This window comes from Pholcus phalangioides, unplaced genomic scaffold (genome assembly GCF_987345545.1).
Source record: "Pholcus phalangioides strain wild (caught in Gottingen) unplaced genomic scaffold, Ppha-v1.0 ptg000016l_1, whole genome shotgun sequence".
Lineage (NCBI taxonomy): Eukaryota > Metazoa > Arthropoda > Arachnida > Araneae > Pholcidae > Pholcus > Pholcus phalangioides.
In genome coordinates, this window is record NW_028301609.1 from 15542639 (window position 1) to 15567985 (window position 25347).

General features: G+C 37.4%; 1 protein-coding gene across 1 annotated transcript; it reads left to right on the top strand.

Moving 5' to 3' along the window:
* The first annotated feature begins 965 nt into the window (after positions 1 to 965).
* Positions 966 to 24686, top strand: LOC149075136 (uncharacterized). Its single transcript, XM_089245716.1, has 6 exons — positions 966 to 2226; positions 6799 to 6939; positions 13724 to 13920; positions 15972 to 16208; positions 20427 to 21542; positions 24004 to 24686. The coding sequence occupies exons 1-6, from the start codon at positions 1065 to 1067 to the stop codon at positions 24310 to 24312; spliced, it is 3162 nt and encodes a 1053-aa protein (XP_089101842.1). The 5' UTR covers positions 966 to 1064; the 3' UTR covers positions 24313 to 24686.
* The last annotated feature ends 661 nt before the right edge of the window (positions 24687 to 25347 follow it).

Below are 25347 nucleotides of genomic sequence, written 5' to 3' on the forward strand. Positions count from 1 at the left end.
AATAGAGTTTACAAAACTTGAAAAAAAAACAATGAATTAGATAGTTGGTCACATTCGCTCAAACGTAACCAGTTATGCTTATTGACTGCATTTATCAAATTTTATAAAAGTAATTTTATGAAACTTTTATAGTTTTATTCCTGCTAAAATTTGATTTGTAAGATGTGAATAAAATTTTCTAAAGCTGGCTTGCAGTGTCATTTATTGACGTTATGTCAAAACTACGGAATTTAACTAAAGGTACTTTTATTTATTACTAGATGGCAGTATAAGTACCGTTATTGAATATTTTTTTCGTCTTCTTCAATTATACAGGGCTTTACGCATGAAGGTCAACCCCTGTTTGTGGAAAAAAACAAAATAGAGCAAGACGCACGAAATGTAGAAGAGAAAAAATTAAAAAATAAAAATGAAAATTAAACAGCGTACACATTATCCATTTTAATGCTGATTTGCATACCAACTCACAACTAGATTATACAGAGTTTTATACACCTTGATCATTCAGGGCTGGTTCTTGACAGTTTCCAAGTGTAAGCGAATAATATTTTGGTGGTAAAAAAATTACTCCTCCTCTTCAGTTATCACTCTGAAAAATAGCATTCTTCAGTTGGCGCTTTCCGTGGCCACGCAGTTCACAGTATTCAAGATACAGCCGTGTGGTCATCCCACAAGTACTTTCACAGATTGACCATCACCAGCTGGCAGTTTACAATTTCGCCGCTAGACATTCCAATATTGTCAAAATTGAAAATTTTTGACAAAATTTGATTTCGGATTATTAAATATCGCATTAAATTTATTCTGGTATCTCATATGTATCAGCTCATTAGCTTTTTTTCCCGTTGAGTTAATAGGAATATATAATCGATGAAATGTTTCGGAATCAATGATTTCTGTTAAAGTTCTGTAGATATTTTTTATTTGATTATTTGGCAAAAAATTGTAAACAAACAAGTGCCACCACCAGCTTCACCAGCGAAGGAAGAAAAAAAAGAAAAGGCAAATAAAAACTGTGACGCCCGCGTGTACAGAAGCGAAACAGAAACTCGCGAGGATGCAACATGAACTCTGACGAAGAGGACGAAGATGGTCGTCGAGGAAGGGGAGGCGAAAAGTTCTTGCCAAAGATGGCGGGCAGTGGAAGTGGACATCACCATCATCATCAACCAGAAGTTGTTGTCGCGCTGCACAACGGGACCGAGATAGCAGTTGGCGTCGACAACGGCGACACCGCCAAGGTAATCCCGATCACGTTGGCTCCTTCCAGATCGTCGCCAATCGTTGGCAGCGAATTCCCCGTGTTTCAGCCAACTCTTGACCATTCCTACGTGTACAGCAACAAGTCTTTCACCCTCCCGCAAGGGGACCATGATCTCTATGACGAAGAAGATTCTGATCTCACCGATAATGTCTCGATATCCATCGAGAATGACAAACAGATTCATCACCAAAGAGACCTCATCGTTCAAAAAGAATGCACCAAATACAGGTCTTTTATACCGAGTGATCAAAAATTACTGGCAACTGCCGGCGAGAACATCTTGAAGAACATCGAACTGTCGAGGGACGTACAATTTAGATCTGTAGCCGCAGCTTCTTGTTCTGCGTCTAATTTCAAAAGCCCAGAGAGGTCTGAAGAAGAGTCTCCTTCAAAGTTGTCGCAGGCTCCGCTTGGTTCAGTTCAAAACCCAATCCAGATAATTCAGCAGGGAAATGCCTTCAGGTCCACACAGGTGCTGTCTAAAGAACAGTTACAGCAAATCGCCCAAGTATTACAGCAACAGCAACTGTCAAAGGCCGTTCAGAATGGTGGGAAATCAGTGCTGTACGATGAGGCGACCAACACGAGGATAGTTTATAGAGTTGTATATCCGTCTGAGACGGATAAGAAAAATTCTGTCGGTGGGGACAGTGTGACCGTGGGCCCAAATCGTGCGAAAGGCAGGCCGAAGAAAACATTGCCACTGCCATCAAAAAAGGTGGTCGATGAGGAAAAAACAAAAGCCATGTTGTCAAAAAAAGAAAGAGAAGAAAAGAAGAAGCACCGTCCAAGAACGAGATCCGGCCGTATTTCCAAGCCACCATCTTACATGGTTAAGGACTATAAGAGGATACACCACCTAGATTTCAACGAAGAGCCATATGATGATTCGGATGGCGGTTATTCGGACTATCACGTTAGTGATGAAGAAAATGGCGGTGGCAAGAGAAATACCACTGATGGTAAATGTATTGATATTTGAATATAATTATGTGTGTTTTTGTAACGAAAACCAGTCTACTGCGCTTCATTAGGCGGTTAGTGCTCTCTATACCTCTTGGTGAAGAAAAAACAAAATGAAATATCTATTTTGAATTGCCTAGAATCTGCAGGTACCGATCTAGTTTTCGCTTCAAAAGTTTCAACAGCTGGCTGGTGCAAAGATAACACATCAGCCAATGATAACTCATCTAATTTTCCCTCATATGCAAATAATTACAGTGGTGTTATAGAAATGATTTTATGTTAGCTGCAGAGGTGCACAGGACAGATATGTCGTGCTTACCTCTGCAGCTATCGGAACAGATGCGGTATGGTCCGCTACGACTTTGGCAACTTTTTTGTCGCGATAAATCACCAAGACCTTCATGATGCTTCTCTGGGTTGCTGTATTTTTTAGCACTTTTCCGGTTTCGTTGGGTGATACTAGATGGTGCTGGCTTCACCAAACAGGATTTTTCTTTTGTTCACCGCATTTTTTCAAAAATTCTAAACAGCCGTTGTTCCATTTCCAGCGCGTCTCTCTTTCTTTGATTATTATTCCTCCCTTCTGTAGCTTACATCATTTGGATTATTATCTACTGCTCAGGTTGTATCATACCGTTTTATTATTTCGTTGTATTTATTAGTTATTCATCCATTGCCATGCCTTCTGTTTTATCGGTTTATTATTTGAAATGAACCTACAGAATTTTTCATGCCCGGATCCGTTTATTACATAAAGGGCCGGGTTTTAGTTTTAATGCATAGAATATTTATGCCCGGAATTTCTTATGCCCCGATCTTTTTATTATTAAAAAAATGGGCCAGGTGTAATTTTTTTTAACTGATCTTTTTTTCTATTTTTATACTTGGGGGTTTCTGTTATGTTTTGCACGCTGATGTTTTTTTTTCAGCGGCCGTAGTGTCTGACGGCCTTGGCGACTCTTTGCCGGGCCATCAGACGTGTGGCGCCAAATAATCGCCAAGTGGCGGACCATACGACAGCTGTTCCCAGCTATCTTGAACAGTGGATCTTTGTATGTATCTCGTTAGCTTTGTCCAAAATAGATAACTGCACTAACAAAATTCAAGCACAAAATTAGATGTGTACTTAACAATTTGGGTGCGCAACTCATTCTCAGTCATAAATTTCCTATGGCAATAGACTGGAGTTGTTTGAAAAAGAAAGCTTAACCCTTGAAAGAAGGGGTTGCCTCTGGACAGTCGGGATTCAGTTGCCTCAGCTGAGGTATGGCATTACACATATTGAAAAATTTCCAAAGGAATTTTCTGATATATACCTTGATGATGAGTTGAGTTGGAAAAAAACAATTACCGGATTTGATACTAGTCGGGTTATACCTTAATTCGTAGCAGCTATAGTTCATAGGTTGATTTTCTAATAGTGGCAACTATTTATTTTCTAGATATACAGTAGAAGTCCATTATAACGACAGCTCACAATTATGGGAAAAATTGTCGTTATAATAGGCTTCTTGTTATATGCAGATTTTTTTGTACCATTAACTCTTTGACAATCATGTGCAAATTACTCATTATATTGAGATTGTTATTATTAGCCATACTCATTATAACAGACTTTTACTGTATAGTATATATGCAAGGTTCTAAGTTTTACAGGTCTTCAATGCAACCACCATTGTTGTGTACAAGAGTTCCCAGCGATGCAGAAGCCTTTGGATTACAATGGCATTGCCTAATTTCTGGATGGTTTAAAGAAAGCGATCTATTGTCTGGAACATTTTTTTGTCCCTCTTTGAAAGCTCTTACCTACCTTGCTACTTTTCGGTAAGGTAAATGTAGATGCACCGCAATCCTCTTGTAGTCCTTGGTGATAAGTTTTCTATTTCAGAAATCAGAAGAGAGATGGCGGCATTGTTTGAACATGTAGCAAGCATTCATAAGAAACAAACTTCATGGTTAGGTTAACAACACATACATGCACATTCGAATATGCACTCATTAGTTAGAGATTTTATAGAGGAATATGGACAAGGTGCCTGTGTGGTTTTGTAGTAGTCGGTGATATCATCGTGCATTGCGACCTCTAGTTCATTCAATTTTTAACTAGCTCCTCTGCTCTTGTTTTGAAAACATTTACACAGTATTCTAACTGGCTCATCTGTAATTGCCCTGTTCCTGTTATCAATGTACATGTAAGGGCCAGGTTCATTTTTTCTTCATAGGCAGAGATAGACTTGGAAGTCTGGGGGGGGGGGGCACGGCCATTATTGCTGGGGGCACAATGATGATGATGTCAATTTGCATATACATATATGCATTAGATCAGTCCACTCCCCACTCCACCTTTGATGCTGCCCCCCCCCCCCCCCGTATCTCCACCCATGGTTCTGAGAGAGGATAGACATTTATACAAATACAACACCACAACAGGCAAAATGCCCAACGAGGTGGCTGAGAAAAAGATGCCCATAAAAATATGGATGTCATATATTTCAGAAATATAGCGACCCAATTAAAAATACAATTAACAAAAATTGTAAACAATATATACACGTGATAAAATATCATACAATGCCTATAAAGAATACTTATAGTTGTCTTATTCTAAGTCTGGATAGAGCTTCTCGATTTACCCCAACATGCTTATCATATTTCTTTTTAAACGTGTCAATTGTGTTACAATTTACTACCTCCGGGGGTACGCTATTCCATTTATGAACAACCCTATTAGAGAAAAATTCCCTGCGACACCATAACCTTGCATTGTCCCTCACCAATCGCGATACTGGTGTCCCCTTGTAAAAGCAGTCGATTGGCGGCGTACTAAAAGTTCATGGTCCATCCTATCCATCCCATTGATAATTTTGAACACTTCGATCATATCTCCTCGACACCTGCGTTCACCTAATGTAAACATATTCAAAAAATGAAGTCTCTCTTCATAACTCAAGCCCCGTGTGCCAATAAGGACATGCATAGCTCTTCTCTGCACCCCTTCAACCAAGTCAACGTCCCTCTGTAGGTATGGTCTCCAACACCTTACAGCATATTCTAGTCCAGGACGAACTAAGCCTCAAAAAAGCGGAAGAATGACATTACGAGAACGCGAAGAGACCTTTTTGAAAATGGGACCAAGCATTCTATTCACTTTTTTGACCACCGCTGACACAGAAAACCTACGCCGCTCGTCAATTAGAATTCCCAAATCAGTGACCCTAGTTGCATCCGGGATAGTGACACCATTCAACTTGTAAGAGAACCGTGGGTTGTTCGAACCAAAATGAGTAAGATAAATTCATACTCATTTTGGTTCGAACAATTTATCTTACTCATGGTAAAAGACATGGCCTCTTGGCTCAGTTTCATGGCGTCACTACAGTACTGTTGCCGTTGTTAAAAAAATTAGCCCATGTATAATCACTTTTTGGTGAGGAAAGGTCTGAAAGCATGACCGAAATTCTCCTAGAGTGAAACGGATGCAACCAAAGAAAATGAAACAACCCCAATTCTTATGCCAATGGCCTTGATAGTGAGAGGTCAAGTCAGTGAGTGACTGAAAGAGAGCAAAATGCCAGGTCAGTAAGTGATCAAAAGAGTGACATTGGAGAATGTGTATGCATGGAGTGTGACCTAGAGAGCAAGAAACCACATCAGTGAACTAGCTACCAAAAGATTGACCTAGAGTGTGTGTAAGCATGTGAATGACCAATACATTGTGGAAGCACATGAGTGACCAAAAGATTTAAATATCAAGTTGCTAGGTCAGTGAGCAATTGAAAAATAGCCTAGAGAGTCAGGGGTCAAATCAGTCAGTGACCTAAAGAGAGTGAAATCTCAGGTCAATGAGTGATTGAAAAAGTGACTTAGAGAATGTGTGTACCCAAGTCAATCTTTTGGTTGCTCACTGATAGGTCTTTCCCCATGCACACACATTATCTAGGTCCTAGAGAGCATGTGTAAGCATGTGAGTAACAAAATGATCTCAGGAGCATCCGAATGTGTTTTGAACCTGTGGGTGCTTGTCTTATATAGGAAATATTTTAGGGGTGATTGGACCTGTACCACAAGTTTTCATGGGTGCTTGAGCATCCCCCCCCCCAGCTCTGACGCCACTCGCCAGAACAGATAATGCAGGAATCTGCTCCTTACGTCCCAGAACAATCAGTGCTACTGCAGGACAATGTGAAAGAATTTTGGGAAAGGTGTAGAAAACAGAGTTACAGGAATTTTTACTTCAGAACATTTCCAGTCAGCCGAGGGCTAGTTGCAGAACAATGCAAAACATTTTGCTTTGGGGATGCCACTGATCATAACAATCTGCCCCATGTTGATCTCTTCCCGAAAAGCACAAATCCATGTCATTTTGAAGTTTCTTTGATACCAACAGGGGTGTTACATTTTTATGGCACAGAGCACATACACTTGCTTATTACACTGATTATTTTATTATTTTATCTCAACTGTGTGTGTATGTGTGTTGTAATTGTATTGTACATCATAAATACTGTATGTGCGAAAAATAAATCATAGTTATTCTTCGCTAATTTGCTGTTCATTGCTCTCGCCAGGTACATCTTCATCCAAACAGAGGAATTACAGGTGTGTGTCATGTTCGAAAGCTTACATCGGTAAAGGTGGACTTTCCAGGCACTATCGACTGAACCCTAGTCATGGGTGTGGTCAAGAAGGTGAAGATGCTAGTACTCAAGGTACATATGGTGACGTTTTAATGGGTGGGGTAACCAGGTCTGAACCGTGGGCCAAGGCTGAAGCCTGGGGGGAACTTGGGTCAGATCACATAATTTGTTTTGTTTGTGTTTACTCTATAAACATGCTCTGGAGAGATCTGTGAAAAATCCTGACATGTCTAGGGCCAAAAACTCATTGGCCCTGGGCCCATGATTTTTTGAGCTCCAAAATTCAAAGAAAGTATTCTCTGACTAATCAAAAATCTTTGACCCAAGCCGCAGGGGTACACAGTTCATGCTTTGCTCAGGGTCCCCTTGTGTTCAAGTCCATCCTGGACGTGTAATTACAAAGCTTACATTCTTAGTTCTACTAGAGGAATTAGCACGCAGTGATTGGGAAAGAAGATGGCAAAACATCACAAGGGGTGGAGCTAACTTTGATGCTGTGGAACTAAAAAATATTGCATATAAATGAAACAATTTTCTTTTAATAATATGGTAATAAATTCTTCACTTTAATCAATTTTTATACATTAGAAAAATTGCTGAATTTCTTGATGCAGATTAAATTCTGTACGGTTGAAAAAAATATTGCATTAAAAAAAATGTTTATAAAAAATAATTATCAATGATTTCTAAACAAAAAAAAAAATCAAATTCCAGTGGAAAAATTAAAAATTTTCTCTATAAAGACATATCACCAAAAACTTCTTCCATTCCCCAAAATTTTATTGCTGGCAAATTATCAGATTATATAATGAACAAGTTTTTTTCAAAGTGGCGAAATTTATATCTCAGAGCTTTATGTAGCCCCAAATTATTTGCAGTAAATTATGGCTTCTATTAGAATTTAAAGTTATACAACAGTGTGTGTATGTGTATGTCAGCGCTGGCCACGTGCGTATCAGCTGGAAAAAAAAGAGAAAAAGTTTGAGAGAAAAGAAATTAGCGGGAAATTTGTTTCTCAAAGAAAATAATTCTTTTTACATCAAAAATATTCTTAAACATTGCCTGATAAACTCTCAAAAAGTATTGTTCACCTTCTGTCAGTTTCGGAAATACTTTTTCTGTTAAGAAAAAAAATGATGAAGGAAAATAAATCAATGATCGTCAAAAAATGAAGATGGTAGGGAGGGGAAAAATAACATACATGCTTACAGTGGGATTCGAACTCGCAACCTTCGTAGTTGGAGCTCTACTGACTGCACCTTTTACCTTTGAAGACCTGACTCACCCCGCTTCCCATCTCAGAGAGATATATACTGACCGCACCACAGCTGATATCGGGTTTCTAATCTAATTTAATACATCAATTGTCAAACTAAAAAAACACACCATTTAACTTCGCCAAATATAAATTTTGATGTACTGGTTCATTGTGACCAATCATGAGGTGTTAAACTGCTCATATTATGTCTAGGAATGTAAACTTTGTTTATAAAGATATCCTGGATATGCCAAACATCTTAGCCTAAGGACCATGTTTCCGACCCATGACCAGAGGCTCTCAAGTTATTGAAGACTTTCATTTATTCTTATTCATTGATTTATGAATTATTTCAGTCATTGATCCTAAAATCATTACAGTTAAAGTCAAGTATCAGTTGCATGCCAAATTTGGTGGTTTTATTTGGCCCTTTGGTAACTCAGGTGCTTTTTTGGAAATATATATTTTGGCGATTCGATATTATAGGAACTAAACTTTATTCAATCAAATTCATTCAACAACACAATACAATATGATGTAAAATGTGGTATATCTAAACATATGCAAGTGAATCGAGTTGTCAAGGGGTAATTATGCCCGTACTGACAACCAATCAGCGAAATTAATGATCATAGTCAAAACAATTTTCACAGTCATATGTAATGTACATGTTAATAATAGTCATAAACATAAAGCTGCAATTTTAATTCATGTACCGTATTCGCATAGTCACGTGATATACATTTAAAAATAGTCTTCAATGTTAGTGATAGCAGCAACATAATTAAATAATTTCTTTTTAAATTTAGAATGCGAAGCTATATTTGTTAATTCGAATGGCAAGGCATTGTAAATTTTGGGAGCTAAATAGACGAAGTGTTTTTAAATATCTCTCTCTCTTTTCTATGTAAAGAGGTTTCAAATATTTCACCAGGTCTCCTCAGAGAAATGAATTTTTTAGGAGAGCATAAATTCTTATTTTTTACGAAGTGTCAATATCGATTTGTAGACAACCAAGTGTCCTAAACCCAAGATGTTTTTGACGGTAGCACCAGAAGTCAAAACCGAATAATTTAAAAGTCTAAAAAATCTATTTTGAAAGGTTATGATAGGAAGTAGGTTGGTTTTATAATCACATCCCCAAGTTGTTATTCCATATTGTAATGAAGATTGTATCCATGCATAGTATAATGTTCGTAAAAAGGAAGGATGGACAATTTTATGAAGATGATAGAACCTGTAGGGAAAATATCTAAGTTTTTTTGGTTAGTATAGCAATGAATGTGAGATTTCAATTTCAAGTTTAACTGGTCTAACTGGATTCCAAGATATTTCCAAGAAAAAACCCTATTTACATTAGGACAGTTGCAATCATTTCTTGAGCAGTCTGTAAGATGTGATTTGAATATTACGTCTGAATTGCTATCCCCAATCAAGCTGTAATAAATAAATTTAGTTTTTCGGAGATTCAGTTTCATATCGTTATTACTGAACCAATCATTGATAATTAGAAGATCATAGAAGATCATGTTCAACCTGTCTTTTAAGCAAATGTACATCAGCACAGGAATAGAGAATTACTGAATCATCCACGTATGTTATTATTTTACCGAAGCTTACAAAAATCATTAATGAAAATGATGAAAAGAATCAGACCTAAAATAGAGCCCTGAGGAACTACTTTTGTTATATTTGTGTATTCACTAAAACAATTATTTATCTTAACTCTGTTTTCTATCGTTTAGATAAAACTTGAACCACTGTAACATTTCACCTCCAACACCAGCGTTAGATAATTTATAAAGTAAGATCTCGTGATTGACGTTTTCAAATGCTTTTGAGATGTCAAGGAAGAGAGAAACAGTTTGTTTATTTTGATCAATACTTTTGTAGACAACCCTGCAGAATTCTGTTAAAGCATTTTTGGTACCTCGATTTCTCAAGAAACCATATTGATTAGGGGCAAAAAATTTACTGTTTAAAAAAGCTAGTAGTTTATTTTTCACCGCCATTTCGATTAATTTAGAAAAGATTAAAAAATAGAAATAGGGCAGTAATTATTTAAGATATATCTATCTCCTGCTTTAAAAACGGGAATAATTGTACCACATTTCAAAGGATGAGGAAAATATTGTTGAGCAATAGATTCATTTATAAAGTCAGAAATGTAATCAATATTCTTAATGATAAAAGCTTTGAGAATCCTTGTATTCACGCCATCATATGATGTAGTCTTACTACACACAGAATTCACAATATTTAGTGTGTCAGAAGTTAAAAATAGTCAGTAGTTAAAAATTTCCTGTAGTTACCAGGACGATTTGAGCTGTTAGAAATTAATTTGAAATGAGAGCTAAAATTTTTAGTCAAACTGTGATCATCTGTATCATGAGGTAAAACTGTGTGAGTGACCCTACCAGTAAGTTTCTTAATATACGACCACCGTTTTCTTGCAGTGTTACATTTACTAAATTTGGTCTTAAAATAGTTACTTTTAGCAATAGTAATCATCAGTTTAAGATTTCGAACTATAGTTTTATAGGCAAGCCTATAAATTTCATCGAATGGATGCTTCTGAGTTTTTTTCCAAAGTTTTTCTTTACGTATAATTAATTCATAAATTTGTTTATTACAAATACAACGCCACAACAGGCAAAATGCCCAACAAGGTGGCTGAGAAAAAGATTCCCATAAAAATATGGATGTCATATATTTCAAAAATAATCATATATTTAAAAAATAAATTGACCCTAGGTCTTTTGTATTACGTATGTTTTTAATTGCTAAATTGTGTTTTGTTTTGATATGTTGATAATTTTTAGCCAACTTGTGATAAATATTGAAGGTTTGATAGTCATTTTAAAAAAGTTGTAAAAATGATGCCAACCTACCCCTGATAAAGTAACATTAACCATTATCTCTTCTGTTACTTCTGGACCTTCATTAAATTTGACATTATTTTTTTCGTTAATGCTGAATTTTTATTAGTTTTTTTGTTTTCTTTATACATACTGTCATGCAGGTATTTTTCCGCAATTTTGCAATTTGAATTTTTTTTGAATGGGGACTCCCTCCCCCCCCCCTCGAAATACAGTCAAACCTCGTTAATGAGTCACTCTTGAGAGAGCAAAAATATGACTTAGTAGGCGGAGTGACTCGTTAAACGGAGTAAGCCATAGCTGTGCCAATTCCTGCCTGAGGATAATGGGGACTTCCAAAAAGTGACCCGGTAAGCGGAGTGTTTCTGTTTCTGTTTCCGCGAGGTTAAACATTTCCTTTCTGAGGGTACACTTTTTCTTTCTGTTTCTGTGTTAGACAGGTTCCATTCAATCCAGGTTTTTTTATGCTTATTTTGGCATTGAAATCACAAAACCAAGATTTTTTTTAGTTGGAAACAGGTTTCTGCTTAATATAGGTTCTGTTAAAGACAGGGTTTACTGTATTTCTTTCAGATTTTTCCAGGACACAACAACTCTCCTTCATAGGTGGAGATAGACTTGGAAGTCTGGGGGGGGCACAGTCATTATTGCTGGGGGGGGGAGCAAGATGATGATGTTGATTCATCTATACATATATACATTTGATCAGTCGACTTCACCTTTGATGCTGGGGTGCCCCCCCACGCCCCCCCGTATCTTCGCCCATGCTCTCCTTCCATGTTTGTAGATATCTGATATAAATTCCAGAAAGTGTGTTGTCTTGACTCTAATAACCACGTATGGAAAATTTTAGGCACCAATCCAAATTTTCTTTAGTCGCCATGGGGACCTAGTACCTGGGATCTGTGGGGCCTTGCAAGATACAGTATTCATATTTATACTAAAATAATTTTCTTTTATAAGTTGGCAAAATAATTTTAATCCTTGATTTCAGTGCTGTTTAAAAAATCCAAGTAGGCTTCATTGAAACTACGGGAAAAAATTGATAATTTTATTGGAAAATCGGGGTGGAGAAAAATACGGGAATGTTGCAGGAAAATGGGTCATATTGTCACCCTGTGCAATCCCCCCAAAAAATAATAATAAATCTCAGTTTTTCATTTATTTATTTGATATGTTTCTTCCATGCAAAATGCTTCATCATGTGAAAACAGGGCTGTCCTTACCAGACAGGGGGGCCAGGTGCGAAAATAATGGCAGGGCCTCTTAGCCTCTTCTGTGAGAGAGGGGAATCTAAAATTCAGAATAAAAGAAAGAAATAATTTCAGAATTGGTGAAATTCAGAATAAATGGAAGAAATAATTCTAAAATTGATGAAAATTTAGAATTTATTTAAAAATCAACAATTCTCTCTCTCTCTCTAGCTACGGTGGAAATTCAGAATTAATGAAAGAAATAATTCCTGGAATCATTTTTTTTTCTAGATGAAAATGTAGAGTTCCAGAATTATTTCTTCTTAGATGAAAATTCAAATTTCCAGAATTGATGAAATTCAGAATTTGTGAAAGAAATAATTGCAGAATTATTTCCTTTGAGATGAAAATTCAGATTTTCAGAATTAATGGGAAAAAAAATTGTTACAGTAAAATCCGGGCCACCAAAAAGTCTGGTGCTACCACATTTGTCGCACATCCCTAAGGATGGTTCTGTGTGAAAAATATACAGTTTTTCAAGTTTGGGAATTTTCACCCATGCCTTTGTATGTAGGTCTACATGTATTCACCTACTCTTATTACTCCTTTCTTTTTCTTTCTATCTGATAAATTTCTGAAAGATTTTTTTAAATGTAACTGATTTATGTGAGTTATTCAAGCGCGATGACATTTATATTTACTCTAGCTATAATACCCATCACTGCCCAGGTTTTCTTCAATGAAACTTTTTGGATCACGTGATATCTTCCTCTTTCTTTGAGGGACATACAAACCATGCAAAACCAAGTTGAAATTAATGTTATTGCATGGATATCCAACTAAAAATAAAAAGTAGGACTGGCTAATTACTTCATATTTAATTTTCTGGGCTTCGTATCTCTAAGCAAACTCAATATTTCAAAAGTCAAGAATTCAATACAATTTTTTAAATTATTGATGTGGCGGAAAACCCCATGAAATTTCCACATTTCTACAGTAAAATCGACAATGTTAACAATGGTGTTTATGAGGATCATCCTTTGCCTGACCTTCAATTTGATGCTGATGATGATTCTGACATCTATTCAAAAAACCTCATTATTGGGAGGATTGGAAAAGGGACAAACCCCATCATAAAGGCATATAAACTATCATACATATACCGGCAGCATTAAAGAAGTGACAAACCATTGTAAAGGCATATACATGTCTGAAACGCATTGCTAGGGAACCACTGTACCCAAAGTAAATGTTTTGAAAGTGATTGTTGATACCCAAAAAACATTGTTTTCCCTACAGTTATTCGCCCTGCTGTGACGAACTTTTAAAGTAGCCTATCATACAAGTCGGGTCCCATTTGGTATATATGCAAAATTTGGTGACAATCAATCTAAAATGGTAGATTTGTATAGAGAACATGCACACACACAGGCAGAAAACCAATTTTATATATATAGATTTTCACAATTGACAAGATTACAAGAAGAAGAATCAAATTGTCTATGTCTTGTGTTTATGGCTTTCAGATGAAAACTCAAACAGCTCGGCTGTTTCAGTATTGAGCTCTTCCAGGCTAGCTGGTGGATCGGGAACAATTTCCAGCCTTCCGGTGATCAATCAGACAATGTCTCCATCCCCATCCCCTGCACGGCAACAGTCATTACATACGGCGACATCTGTTCTTGATTTTGTTTCGTCTAGAAGGAAAAATAAGCTCAGAGAGGTAAGCAACATCATTTTGTGACACTGGTTATTAAAATTTGACTATTTCTCTGCCCCCCCAGACCAAAATTACTTTTATGGCAATATTTTTTGTTTATCTGAGCTTGATAAATCAAGAAAAAAAAAAAGAAGTGCTGCTGGCTAAATTTCTTAGGAGCCAACCATTTTTTTCTGTTGCTTATTTTTCCCTCAGACTCGCTGACATAAATTCCGAAGTTTTGTCTTGTCATTCCACTCCAATTTACTGATTGCAATAGGTGTTGCCTATACCAAATTTTTAGTTGCTATCATAACCTGGCGACTCTAATTTTTCAAGCTCTGAAGTAAATGTACATTGACATGCACATCTCAGATACCATGGATACATTAGGACCACACATATACAGGGTGAGTATGACATGCTCTGCTAAATAAAAATGGGTGATAAATGAGCCCAAATGTAACATGAAACACCCTCCCAACCCTGTCCTATCATGAACCGTTTTTGAGTTATGGTGGATAATGAACTAGGAAAAACATCGTCAGAAAAACCAAAATTTGTCAAGTATCTTGAAGTATCTTAGAGACCTACATGATCTACGAAATGATTGTGTGAGTTGTATCAACATATAAGTCCTAGGATGTGTTGCTTCTTTGAGCATGACTTCATTGGTGATGACAGTAGTTTTCATGTGCAGTCGTTGGATATGATCCGGTGCGTTCATCTAATTCTACAATAACTGGTGGTGTTAACCATTATCGATTGTGTTCCTTAGATGAACTTTCCTTGGTGATTGTGAACCGTCTCATGTGAGTGACTGAATATTTGGTTGAGGTTGTAGCAGTAATGAATATTAGGATGTCTTACTGAAAGAATGAATTGTCTGTGGCCGTATTGGGTGAGATCACACTTGTTTATTAACAAGATTTTTGTTATTACGTAATCTAGAATACAAAATCGGAATTAACTTAATCAGTGATATTTAAATACTAAAATGTAATTATGTCAACGTAACTCTGCTAAATAAATGTTTTGACTTGAAACTTGCCTTCATTTCTATTATTGTTATTGCCTGTTGACTTGGTGTGGAATTGAGAACTATGGGACAGTAACTCGTAATATACTACAAGATAATCTCTTGTGTAGTAACACTGAATGATTTCATCTACTAAACCATGCATGCACCTCATCCATATTCCTCTGCAGAACTTCTAACGAATTGGTACATGTTGGAATGTGGATGTATGTGTAGTGAACCTGACTAGGGTTTCCAGGTCCAAAGACTGAGAAAAGAGGACGTTTTGCACATGAACACTAAATGACGTCATTTAGCCCAATTTTTCCAATAGATGGCGCAACTGTTCCGACCAATAAAACTGACCACAACAATAATTTTCCCCAACTCTAAAACACTACTGGTAAGAAAAGCAGAAACAGAAAAAATTCTAGGAATTTCGATGGCTATTGGTGAATGCGTGTGGGGGAAAAAAAGCCACAAAAACACTCGTATCAATGAAGAAATATATCTATGTTTCAGAATTGAGAAAAAAAAATTTCCGCCAGAAAAAATGCTAATTAATTCAGGAAACCTGAGGACAAAAGGTGAATTTTCCAAAATGTAGGAGGACGCTTGAAATGACATCAAAAAGGAGGATGGTTGGTAACCCTAAACCTGACGTGAGAGAAGTTTGTTTCTGTGTAACGCTTGTTATGTGTAGTGCTGTCATCTGTCATCAATTTTTTAAACTGTGAATGAAGTATAATAATTGAATAATGACATCATTGTAGAGGCCTGTTGCTCTCTGTGGCGAGATGTTTTAATAGGGAGATCAGCTCACATTTGAACCTCAAAGTTGGGAATGGGTGATTTCATCTGAATGACATTCCTTAAAAAGAGAGCTGGCCATATACATTTCATCATCCTCAAAATAGGACTATGTATTTGATGAGTTTAAAATATAAACTTGCTTTTGTTATGAATTATTTAATTTTTCTTAAAATAGACTTTTTCAGTTATACCGATTCAAACAATTACCATAAATCTTTATACTCTCCATGTTTTTATTCTTCAGCTTTTAAAGAATTTCTCTGATGGAGAACTCCTCGAGTTGGCTTTACCGAGACTCCTGCATCTGATCTCTCCGTGGAATTTCATGTTGCTCAAATCTAGAGATAGTTCCAGTCAGCAGCTTATCATCACAGAATTACTCAGGCATTTTGAGATGGTTTTAACAGAGACACAAGACACAGTCAGAAGCATGTTGTCGTCTACAGTCTCTGTGAACGAGACTGGGAAAAAACTTGTGCATGTATGAAAAATCCTTTCTGCTATTACGTTTTTGTTTTCCTATTTTGTCTTGATATGATGAACACAAACTCTAAGGCCACAACTTGAGATTTGCCCAACATGGTGTCTGTGAAAAAACAAAAGAAGAAATATGATTAAGAAAATGCCTATAATACAAACATGGATTTCTATAATACCTAAATACAGCAACTCAAAATAAATGAATTATGATAAATTAATTAATGTGGAAACTAAAAAAAGCTTTTAGGAAGCGCAAATACACTTCCTATAAAACTATGGGGTACTTCCTTATTATAGTGGCTCCCCAAAGAAGAATCGCTAAGAGATGGAGATGTATTGCCAAGATATTTTGTAGCATCTTGCTTTATTTTTGTATTTCTATTATGCATTTGCGTATCAGAAGGTTGGTGAAATTGTAACTGCTACCTTGGCATAATCGTGATTGCAGGGGCCGCTATAATAAGGAAATACTATGGTTGTTATTATCTAAGTATGATCAGCTTCACAATTTTTCCCACCATCAGCAGTTTGATCATTTTTGTCGCACCACAGTCATTCTCTGCACACGAGGGCTAATTAGACCGGGACCTACAATTTATCGCCGATTCCGAACGGCAGGCTTGTTTTTTTATACTCATCGAGAGGTTGATGCGCTAACCTCACGATGGGGGACTCCCTGTGGTAGCAAATTTTTGCTGCGGTCAAGTCGCAGTTTTTTGTTGTACCCCTGTGTAAGGAAAGTTTTCTGACAAGGACGAACCGGGTATTGGGCTCGCGACACCTCTAAACATCCTTTGGTACTTTAGGCGAGCATCTTATTGACCGGACTACCGCGCCCACCATCAGCAGTTGCAGTCTGCATTGACTTTGACTGTGGCACAAATAAAGCTCCTTTTTTCAGTTTTCTTTTGTGAAAAATAGGTGGCTGTTAAACTCAGGCATTGTAAATCCAATATAATAATAAAAAAAAACAGTGATGGAATCATAAATCTGGGTTCCAGTGTCACTGACACATTAATGATTGTTTGTCTGATTAGTGGAGGCAGACAATCTACCAGCCCATACAGTAGAAGCAAACCTGCCAGTGAACAGAGAAATATTAATTAAAAAAAAAAAAGAAACCTGAACATATATATGCATACACAGTGTTTGCCAATATGCATCTAGATGCAGGATTCGTGCATCAAAATTCAATTTTGCTCTCCTAAGTTTCATTGAGGAGTGTAAATACGCCAAATTTTGGGTAATTTTTTTTATAGATTTATTTTTCTGTGTTTATAAAAAAAAAAATGCCTTTTTTTTCTGCAGAACTACCCCTGAAAATTTTGGAGAAGAGTGAAATTACTCTTCAAACAGGCTTTTTTTGGATAACACTGTACATATGCCATCTATACAGCATTTTAAGAATTTCATCTTAAAAGAAGCAATTGAAATCATCAGAAGATTATTTAGGAGGCTACTATGCTCATCATCTACAGATGACGGGAGTGTTTTAAGGGTCTGGTAACACATGAGTTGTTAACAACCATACACTTGTCGATGTTGAAAAGTTATGATCTTTTCATTTGACCATCATGTGATCATATTTAAGTTGGGAGCAGTTACCTATTGCTAGAATTTTCTTTGATATCACATTTAAGTGTGGCAAAGCAAGAGCTATCTGGTTCTTCAATATCAATGCTAGAGTTTCTGACCACACCCCCTATCATGATAGTATGATAGCTTTTATATATTATATGAACAGTAAAACCCCCTCTTAATGGTGAAATAATAATTTCCCTTGTATGATAAAAATATACATTTCAAACCCCTGATTAACAGCTACCCTTTTTTACAGACAAATCTTTTTATCCCACCAGTGTCTGTAAAAGAGGGGTTTTACTGTACGATTATGGGGAGCTAATAATATTATGAAAAATATTAAACCTTGATATTTACAAAAAGCTTAAAGTAGTTTGAATCATGATTGATTTATATACAGTCAGATCCCGTTATAACGAATACTGTTATAGCGAAAATATCGTTGTAACAAAATCTTTTCCAATCCTTCAAATCAATTTACATAGTAACAATGTATTGCGCGGTTCCGGTATAATGAAATGAAAAATCCGTTATAACTAACTTGAAAACAAGTGTCCAAAAAACAACAGAATCAATCTCCATCTACTCTTTCAATGTTTCTGAAAAAATCGGACAAAATAGAAATTGCAAATTCAAACAGTAGTTATAGGATCTCCTAGGAAAAAGCTCTAACTTTTGAATTTACAAGATGTGGATACAGCTGCCTGGTTTCAAGACATTCGTTCCCGAAATGCGCCAGCTACCGGTCCACTCATATTAGAAAAGGTTTTGGAATTCACACGTGCTGTTGGATGCGAAAACTTTCAAGCAAGTGTCGGCTGATTGAATCGTTTCAAAGAACGAACGGTATGGTATGGTATCGGAACAGATTTGCGAGGAAGCAAATTCGGTTGATATGAAAAACGTGAATGAATGAAAAGCTGGTGAAATAGCGAAAGGGATCAATTAAAAATAGACCTACAGGGCTTCACCATAGAAATTATGTAACAGAAAGGGCTCCGTGAGTAAAAAAAAAGCTTGAGAACCGCTGCACTAGAGTATGCTTTGCTACCTACAGAATCTGAAGCCTTAGCTATTTGGAACTCCAAAATGATATTTATCAGATCAAGAGAACCTTCCAGACCATTAGTTTGAGAATGTGTATACTTTATAGGAATTTGTTGTTTCCTTGGCTTCCACAATTACTTGTGTAAAATAATAATAATTATGGATTATTTGCCTCTAAAATGCTAATTAGGGGCCATTCAAGTATTACGTTATCATCGATGGAGGGAGGGGGTTTCCAATTTGCTGACTTTTGATGACAAGGGGGAGAGGGAGTTTTGGTAATGCTTACGCGTCATCAACCACCCTTTATGAAAATACGAAATATTTTTAATAGCATCATACTCGGTGCGCCAAAAACGAGAAAAACCTTTTGATAGTTTGTGGGCACTTGAAGTAACAACCCTCCCCCCTATTGATAAGTGCCCTACAGAGCCATTTTAAAGATCTCTAAATGTTTCGCGGATCCAAGTGATCTGGAAATGTGTCCGGGCTGCTTAAGTGCTCTGGAACTGTGCCACGCATCACTCAAGTGATCCATAATTATATGCAGCGGATCACTTAAATAATCTGAGCATGTGCTGTGAGTAACTCGAGTGATGTAGAATCGCACTGGGGGCTGTTTAAGTGTGTTTTAAAAGTACGCCACATGTCACTCAAGAGATCTCTAAACGTGTCACGGATCGCTTAAGTGTTCTGGAACTCTGTCCCTGATCCTTTAAGTGATCTGAAATGTGCCATGGGCCGCTTAAAGGTTCTGGAATTGTATAACGGGACACTTAAGCGATCTGTAGATGTGCTGCTTACTTCATTTTTTTACAAAATTAGATTTGAGGAGGGCAGGCCGCATCAGGTAACCCCGCGGATCCATATTTGATCCGCAGGCCAAGGGCCTTTATGCGATTTATCATTGTATGGCTTAGAGGGTAGGTCGCAATGAATTTATTAAAAATAAATTTTGAGTTCATAGCCTTCAAATAACATTGGAATTAACATAGATTGATTATAATATCATAGAAAGGTTTTTCTTTCAAAACTTCAATTAAAAAAAAAAATTTTTATTACATTAAAAAAGTAAATTTTTGATCGTGGGCGAGGGGCACAATCACCTGTGTATGTCTCTGATCCCACTAATATGCGTTAGGATCAAGAGGGACAGAGCTGATGACAAAATTTTGCTGACAAGGGGGGGGGGGGAAGGGAGTTAGAGTTTTGCTTACTTTTGTTGACAGGGGGGGAGGGAGTCAAAAATGGCTAAAAATTTTCTTACGTAATACTTCAACGGCCCCTTTAAGTAAAACTTATGCAAAAAACTCCAATGCTCAATTGATTTGAGTTGCTTTGTGTTATTTTTAAAATTCAACTTCATTCTATCTTTTTATTATTGGGAACGTAACTATTTTTTTCCCCTACAATAAAATTTTGCTGAGATTGTTTTTTGGGGTTTTTTTTTGCGCATGTTAAAAATTGGAAATTTCGTTATAACGAAGTGATTTCTTCAGTCTCTTGGAGTTCGTTATAACAGGATTCGACTGTATGTGTTTCTGATGGAAATGAAGTGATTTAAAAATTATACAATCATATGTATTTTTAGGTGACGAGTAACTCGGTGGCCAAAGCGTTGTCTATGAATGTAGGCACGTATTTCATCAGAGATGCAAAAGTATGCCACACAAACAATATGCATGGCTCCAAGAGAACTATACGGAATGTGAACTCAGAAAAATCTGTGCTGATGTTACCAGAAGATATGGTCAACTTTCAAATCAAGCACCGAAAAATTGATGTGATTCCAACCTCTAACATGACAGGCTCAAATCTACCAGGCAAAATCCTGAGTGAAGACCAAGAATCTGGTAACATGGCCTCTCTTCGCCTGTCCTCAGTCGATTATGATGATGGAACTGTCCTACCGGAACAAGTTTCTTCTCAGCTTTTAAGTGCAATGCAAGAGAATCCCGTCAACAATTTGCCAGATTTCAGCACACAGGTAGCATTCGATTGCAATGGCATCAATGTGCCAGCTGTGCAAAGTGTCAGCGGACAAAAGAATATGCTCATGGGGGGTCATTCGACAACTGTCACTCCAAGCTCTCTGTCCTCTGGGTGTCTGAGTGCCATTGATTCGTCAGAAGTTCTCCAGAATCACGCATTCATATCAGCAGGTAACATGCAAACACTGGAGAACGTTCAGCTACAGGAGGTTCCAATTTTCAATTCTGCTTTGCAAACATTTCAGCCCACAGAGTCTGTGCCGCCACTGCAAGACTTTGCTTCCGCCGGTGACATAAAAATAACAGATAGCAGTTCAAATAGACAAGATGCCATGATGACTGATTCTGAACAAGCTTTGCTAGTGCTGAACAGCGTGAGAGAATCTTCTTCTAATCAATTGCAGGATGCATCTTCTCAGAGAGATCAGGCTGGTGTTTATTCTTCTGTTGATTATAACATAACTCAGCCTGCAGTGTCTATTTTCAACTCATCCGTGATGGAAGGCGGGCGCTTACAAACTATAGGACAGCTGACAAACTGCAGCCAGAAACCTTATTTGTCAAGTCAAATGACCGGAGATGGCTTGAACAGTTCAGATGTGCATCACCATGCCCTTGAAAGCGCAACTCCTTGCAGCACCGAAGTCATTGCAAGTGGTGCTGAAACTTTAGTTGTGTCGAAGAATCCTGCAGGAAGCTATAGTTCGGTGGATATGGTATGTATGTAGTTGTTATTTTATAATTTTTGTTACGAACTGTGAATTCCAAGGCTCATGTAACATAACATTTTGTTGAATCTGAAACACAGTAGACCATAGTTGCAAGAAATTTTGCTCTCAATGATTCAATGTGGCCTCAAAATTCCACCTGAGTACCCTGTGTTCAGATAAACTGTATAAAGTAGACTCTTACTAATAAGAGGTTGATTTATGGTTTTGTCGGTTGGGCCCACTCAAATTTTGCCTCCCTTCTCCGTTTCTAGTCTGATTTTTTGGACCACTCATTTCTCGAATTTGCTGCCCTATGCTATAGCCTGCTAGCCCCCTTCCCTGTTAACACGCTTCTGTTTGTAAGTAACTTTTTTGGTTGCTGACATGCTTGCCCATCTCCTTGGTCTTTCTTTTGGTCCCTCGATATCAAGGTCATTCTTTTGATCATTCACATTTCAAACTTTCTTGGTTACTCACTGACCTGGCCTCTTGCTCTTTAAGTCACTCTTGATCACTCACATACTTGAAAACTTTTGGTCACTCATTTGCACGGGCTCTGTCTCTCTTTTGGTCGCTCACTAACCTGGTCCCTTGCTGTCTAGGTCAATTATTAATTGACCACTCATTCCCCAAATTGCCACCCTAGGCTATAGCCCACTAAGCCCCCCCCCCACCCCGTAAATATGCTTCCCTCTCTAATCTACTTCACCAAACACCAACTGTGGCCATATCGCTATATTGCAATTTACTGCCATATTAATGAGATGGGTTAGAAATAAAAGGCGCTGTCTATCCATGGGCGGAGATACGGGGGGGGGCGTCGTGGGGGCATTGCCCCCCCCCCAACATCAAAGGTGGAGTCGACTGATCTAATGTATATATGAATTGTCATGATCATCATCTTGGCCCCCCCCCCCCCCAGTAATAATGGCCGTGCCCCCCTAGACTTATCTCCGCCTATGTGTCTATCGATGGTCGCCTCATGTTTGTTAGGGAAAATATCGTATCTATATCCTCTCTTGGGTTCCAACCTGGAACCATGACAGTAACCTTCACAGTGGTAGACGAGCATCTTACAGCATCTTACACCACACCACTCGGCATGACCCTCTCTAATCTGGCACATGTTACTGGAAGGTAAAAGTTCATCTTAATGGTATAAACTGCTACATACAGACATGCAGTGACATTTTTTAGTGGCTACACTCACAGAAAGCATGCCTGCAAATGCTGGATGGGCTGGATTATAGAGAGTCTGCTGTATTTTTATGTGCAGTATTATAAATTTCTTGAAGATAAAGTAGAATTATTTGTTTTTTAATAACTTGGCTGGAATTCCTTAATTGGCGTCACCACTGAATTTTCAACTGCAATAAGTTGCCAAATGTGGTGTCTTTTTTTTTTTTTTCAAATATGCTTTCACTTGAAAGATTGCACAGATTTGATGCAGTTTTAATCTAAATGTTTTTTTTTTTCATTTATATGTGCATATGCACTGCATTTATGTATTGATATCATAGGTATACGTAGAAATTTTCTCAAGGAGGGGGTTCAATTTTTTTTCTTCTTGGGGGGGGGGTTAAGTTTTCCCCTGCAAAATAACACTATAATCTCGGCTTGAGATGGGGTTAGAACCCCAAACTCCCCCCCCCCCTGCATACGCCAATGATTGATATATATATAAAGTACTCAATGAAGTTGGGTCGTTTTGATGCCTTCATCATGCCAACTTGGACAAACTTTTGTTAGAAATCACCAAAAAACAGCCAATTAGTTAGTGAGCTTGATAATTAAATCTGAGTTCAAGATATACCAAAAAACTGGCTATTTATGTGGCGATACTGATTTTTGCAAACATTTCATCTTTGCTGCTACTGGAACTCAAATCTTTCGTCCCTTGATTGTCGGTCCAGTGCTCTACCAACTAAGATGTAGTGACAGATAGAATATTTCTCCTTTGGAGCTCATATATGTGCTGAATGGTACCATACGATGAATGGTGACAGCAATCAGTTACATAAATAGGCTAGTTTTTCAGTATATCTTGTATTTATAAATGGAAAGTGCATCTTTTTTATATAAATCTGAGTTGTTTTGTTGCTGCCATTGTGCAGTTGTGTGATGTTGCAGTAGATTTGCATCGTGAGAGGCTAAACTCCCTGGTTTGATACCCACCTTGGCCTCAGTGACGGCCAGCTGAAGTTGATTTTCAATATTTATATGTTTCTGCATGATATTTTGGCCATAAAATTGTATTGAAATGAATGGGTGATTAGGACAGTTCTTTCAAGCTGGGGTCTCAACATTACTTCAATGTTACCATTGAAGTTCCTTGAAATACAAAATGCCTAATCATCTCAAAAATCTCTTTAAATCATTTGTTGACCAATAAATCTACATTATCAAAAATGCATTTTTTCTCGTAAATAGTTACTCAATAGTTATCATTAATTTTTTATTGTTCCAGGTGTCTCTAGATGTTGAAACATCTGCAATGATGGACAGTTCAGCTGTGATACGTCAATTGGTACTTCCTGATGGAAGGGTGGTAGAGTCATGGTCTCAAGCAGAGAACCAGAACAATATCTCATATGAGGAACAGTTTGTTAATGAACAGCTGCTACCTGCAAGCGACTTGATTTTGGTTCAGAACCAGGACGGCTCATACCAAGTGCCTAACGAACAGATCGTTACTCAGGAAGCTCTCCAACTCTTAATGAGTGCTGGTCAGATACTTATAGGTCAGGAGAAGGGAGAAAAATTGTCACTTACTTAACATTACTCAGTGAATGCTGTGAGAACATGTTGATCAAACGCCAAAAACTCTGCCACGAGCGGGGAATGTTTTAACCTTTTTTTCTCCACTAGTTACATCATTCAATATCATTGACCATCAGCAAGCCATATGTGACAGATAATCAATGTGAGGTTGTATAAAGTTTGTTCAATGTATCAGTTGTATGAAACACTGTGTCAATGCAAATCATCTGTTTAAAAATGTTGCCTATTAGCAGAGATATAATGACTTCAATATTCCCCTTTACAATATGCTCCCAATTAGACAATAAGTTATCATATCTTTCAGGAAAAAATATAGTACTATGTAACATTCATTGATGCAATAATAATGAAAGAATTTTTTGAAAACTTCATTTTTATATATTTACATAAACACACCAATTATGTTTAACATATTTGCCAAATTGATGTTTTTTTTAAATTTTTTGTGATCTAGGCCAGTGTTTCTTAACCTTTTTTTGTCCGTGGCCCCCTTTGAACCATATTTTTTCTCGTGGCTCCCCTGTCTTACCCAGTCTTCGATCCTCATCCAGAAGCAAGATCCTTTATACGTATTGAATTGATTTTTTCAGTGAATTTATACTGAACGAAAATTTTGCAAATAAGATTGGCCTCCAGACCACTAGCCTAGAATTTATTGAGCTCTCCGCTAGGCCGAGTTCTATTCAGGGCCGTCTCAACATCATGAGCCCCTTAGGCAAAGTGATGCTATGGTCCCATACTTAGCTGGAAATAAACAGTCTACATATTTCCTACTTATTGTTAAAATTTATTGTACTATACAAAATATGACATGAGACCCCCGGCCATGACTCCTCACAAGAGTGGGACTGATAGAGCTGTAGCCCAATGCCTGATTCAGTTTTCATCATTTTTGTTTTTCACATATAAATTTAATACAGACGAGGGGTCTGTGCAAAATGTAGGCGGCGAGGCCCGGGTGGGTCCATGCCTTAAGACGGCCCTGGTTTTATGGGTGGTTTTGTTGGATTCTGCAATGTATAGTCACTAA

Bases quoted from the DNA above. Each gene is read 5' to 3' on its own strand.
- LOC149075136 (XM_089245716.1), top strand. From the start codon at position 1,065: ATGAACTCTGACGAAGAGGACGAAGATGGTCGTCGAGGAAGGGGAGGC. The intron at 13,921-15,971 runs GTAAGCAACATC...TTTATTCTTCAG, and splicing joins GGAAAAATAAGCTCAGAGAG to CTTTTAAAGAATTTCTCTGA. The intron at 21,543-24,003 runs GTATGTATGTAG...TTATTGTTCCAG, and splicing joins GCTATAGTTCGGTGGATATG to GTGTCTCTAGATGTTGAAAC.